Here is a 3,906-nt window from a genome sequence, read left to right on the forward strand (position 1 = left end):
AAAAAACATCAATATAAATATTAAATTAGCTTAAAATAAAAAGTTTACTTTTGGTACATGTTGAGAGGAGATTTCTTATTTCTGACTCATCCTTCAAAGACTTGTTTCAAGCCCCAAAAACACTGAATGGAAACTATGAAGTTGTCACAGCACGTTTTACAGCACAAACACGAAAAGAAGTAAAAATTGATGATTGATTAATTGATGAAAAGGTAATTCTGCTTAGTGTTCCCTGTGTGCGCCGCCACATTGCTGCAGCGTCAGGTGTGCTCATGGCTGGCGGGGCTGGTGGATCTTGCCTGAGTTTCCAACTTGGAATTCTGACTTTTCTGATGTCTGAGGTTGTTTTTTATAACCTAGATCTACTCATGAGGCTTGTAAAAAGTCTGTAAAACATCACTGGGTGATAATGCTCAGCTTTGTGACTTGATTATAATATTAATACACAAAGGGCACAAACTCAACTTTTTAAAAAAATCTATATTTAACGTTCTCATCTTTCTCCCCTCTTCCTCTTTCTCTCCCTAGACTCTGGTCAAGTTGAATCCCAAACTTCAACCAATGCTTGACATGATCAAAGCTAACAGGGCCAAATGGGAGGAACTGAACAAGAAGCGACAACGTGGCCAAAGTGTCTCTGCGCCGGCGAGCCCCTGCAGTGGCGACAGCACAGAAACAAGTGGCTGCACTGTGGCCAAAACGGGCAGCACACCGTGCTGCAGCAGCGACGCTGACGGCACATCGTCTAAACCTGTTAGTTAGCTTCTGATGCCATCTCTGAGCTGACCTCTTAGGCTTACTTCCTCTTAAATGCAGCCTGCAACAGAGGCAGTGCAGCGCATGCAGAGGTTCTTGGGCTCTGCGCCTCTTCGCTTCTGCTACTAGAGATGAGCTTTAGACTTGAGCGCGGCGCTATCATAGAAGTTTTTCTGCTCCCTTCAGTCTGCCTGTGCTGAAGGCTGCCAGAGCTGTGTTTGGCAAGCTTGTCGGAGCAGCTACAAATCAGCTGACGACACCACGTCAGAAGGGAAACTCAAACCACTGTGTCAACACGTCAACCAGTGAGCTAACTAACTATTCTGGGCATTGCACAGATTTTTGGGCATGGAGAAAAGTGGAGAGGATTGTTTGTTTCTGTTGTGGTTCGTTTTTGCTCTCGGTACCTCCTCGTTGCTCGCATTTTGTCTGGGGCAACAGATGTTTTTTTGTAAATCTGTACATATGCTATGGGGTTATTTACAAGTGCTGTTTAAAAACCTGTAAGGTCTGGATTGTAACGTGGCTGTAGAGTTTCTGAAGGATAAAAGGGGTGCAGGAACAGCAGAACCTGTGACGGCGCTTGCAATGCAGATTGAGTGCTCCGCTCCCTCCCTTCCTGTGCCTTGTTTTAAGATCCTAATGAAAAATGCATGGCCTCCTCACCAAGATTCTTAGATAGTATGAATATCCATGTTGAACCATGACGTATGTTTGCCATAATTTGTAAAACCACTGACTGCAGTTTTGTCTTGACCCCATGTTAGCCACAAACCATTGCATTATACACACACAGAAGTCTATTTTGCCCAGTTTTATAAATGCAGGGTCTCACTTGTCATACACACAAACACACACACAATGTGCCTTGATGAAGTTGTTCTGATATCACATTTATTTCTGCAGAAAAAGTCCTTTCATCTACCGATTAAACACTGAGCGGTTACGTTTAATATGAAACTCCACATTAAACTACATTTGAAAGAATAGTTTGGCGTTTTAACAAATGCACTTATTTGCTTTCTGCAGAGAATTAGATGAAAAGATACCACTCACACATCTGTCTCTTAAGCAAAGCTACAGCGAGCCAACAGTTAGCGTAACTTAGCATAAAGACTATAAACGGGAGGAAGCAGCTAGCCTCAATCTGTCCAAAGGTCATAAGATCTGCCTACCAGCAGCTTGAAAGCTCTTTAATTAAATAGTCAGAAACATAGCACCCTAAAGTGGCAAACTGGTGTTTTTACTCTTTGTTTTCTGCACAGATATAACATGATAATTTGAGCCAGGCTAGCTGTTTCACCCTGTTTCCAGTCTTTATGCTAAGCTAAGCTAACCGTGGGCTGGCTGCAGCTTTATTAAGGGAAAAATATGAAAGTGGTATCCACTCTTTTTTAACTTTTCATGAGAAAGCAAGTAAGTGCTTTTCCTCAAATGTCAGAGTTTTGCTTTAATCTAATATTTGGCCTTTTCTCAAGGTTCACAAATGCTACTGAAACAGCTGTTAAAATCTCCAAAAGAAGACAGAGACACTGAAACTTGTTGTACTGAAGTGCCCATGGAGTCACAACTGATTTCTTTGATATTATTATTGTTCTAAGTATTATTTTTTGGTGGGGTATGCCTTCTGAGTTGTGTTGTAGCTTTGTTAATTGGAGTTTAAAACGTGACTGTGCACATTGTGTGGCATGGATCTGTGTGCTCTACTGTATTTTAGTTGAAGAGCAGGACTGAAGTCGACCAGAAACATTTTGAATTGCATGTTTTATGCAGTATTAAATTCAACCACTTGCTAAGGATGTAGCAAACATGTGAGCCAACAAATACCTCGTACTTTGAACTTCATCAGTAAACACATTATCTCATCAGAAATGCATGATTTAAATTCTATTGCATCATGTTAACGTGAATTATGAATATCGCTGTTCTATTTTTCTATTAGGTCTTCAAACGTGGCCAACTTATCTCTTTTGCAATGTAACGTGCTTCTTGTATTTCTTCTCTCCCAGTTTGGACTTTGGATTTATTTAGGGCAGGCTAAACTGAAAGAAACCCAAGGCATGAAAAGGCAAATGTGCAATGTTTCTGTTCAGACTTTAAATAAAAATATGCTGCTATATGTCTGGTAGTTTATTCTCACACTGTACTTTGAGATACTTTTACTCCACTACAGTTCATAGGTAAATATTGTACCACTATAGTCAGCTACATTTATTTGGCAGCTTTAATTTCTTTACAGATTGATTTTACATACAAAACATATGATGAGCTTATAAAATGTTGAAATTAGCTCCATCTCAACTGCAATAAAAGGCTACTTACTTTAGTGCCACTTTAACTGCAGGACTTTTACTTGTAAATGAATATTTTTATATTCCTGTTTTGGTGCTTAATCAAAAGACCTGAAACTTCCATCACTGATTATGCAGTATTTTTCCCAGTGCAGTGCTGACCTCATGTGGACAAATGTATCTTTACACATGAAAGATGTCTCAATGAAATACTGCAGGCACATTTCATTCTGAGACACGTTTGAAATCATGCAAACAAAATGCACAATGCAAATTAGACTGAAAACATAAACAAAAAAAATTAACAAATACATAGGAATTAGCTGCAAATGTATGAATCTCTAATCAATATTGTACAGCTCTAACACAGTGATTGATCTCAAATCATGTTAAATCATTCATGTCTTATTTATATCTGATGCACTCATTCACACAACCCTCGGTTCTGAACTAGAGCGTGAGGAGTGTGATAGCTAGAGTGTATTTCATTGAGCAAGGCTGAGCTCTATTGCCGTTGATAGGTGGCGGTGACGTCTGCAAGCAGTGTGTGGGTGGCTGTGTGGGTGAAGATGACTCCCATATGAGCCTGTGTGTAGGAAAAAAAAACCCTGTCAGGAGGCAAAAGACAGGCTCAGTTAAACTCCTCTGTGCTGGATTACCTTGAGCTCAGTGTGACGCAGGTAGAGGAAGAGCAAACAAAAGCCTGCTCTCAGGCTCCTGTTGACCCTCCTCGCACTGTCTGACAACATAAATAAAGGCTACTACTGAGGAGCTGGATTGGAAATGATGTATGAGGGTGGGGGAGGTTCCTGCTCTCTGAACGGTGTTGCATTTCACTAAAAGAAAAATCAACCACTGG

At 40.4% G+C, this 3,906-nt stretch overlaps 1 protein-coding gene across 1 annotated transcript in view; it reads left to right on the forward strand.

Moving 5' to 3' along the window:
* The window catches only part of pde11a (phosphodiesterase 11a), a 37,348-nt gene extending 34,474 nt beyond the window's left edge, over positions 1-2,874 (forward strand). Inside the window, exon 20 of the mRNA XM_070976748.1 lies at positions 529-2,874. Coding sequence (XP_070832849.1) covers positions 529-762 — 234 coding nt within the window. The 3' untranslated portion in view covers positions 763-2,874. The remainder of the gene's footprint in view (positions 1-528) is intronic.
* Positions 2,875-3,906: the final 1,032 nt, after the last annotated feature.

The sequence above is a fragment of the Chaetodon trifascialis genome, chromosome 12, assembly GCF_039877785.1.
Source record: "Chaetodon trifascialis isolate fChaTrf1 chromosome 12, fChaTrf1.hap1, whole genome shotgun sequence".
Lineage (NCBI taxonomy): Eukaryota > Metazoa > Chordata > Actinopteri > Chaetodontiformes > Chaetodontidae > Chaetodon > Chaetodon trifascialis.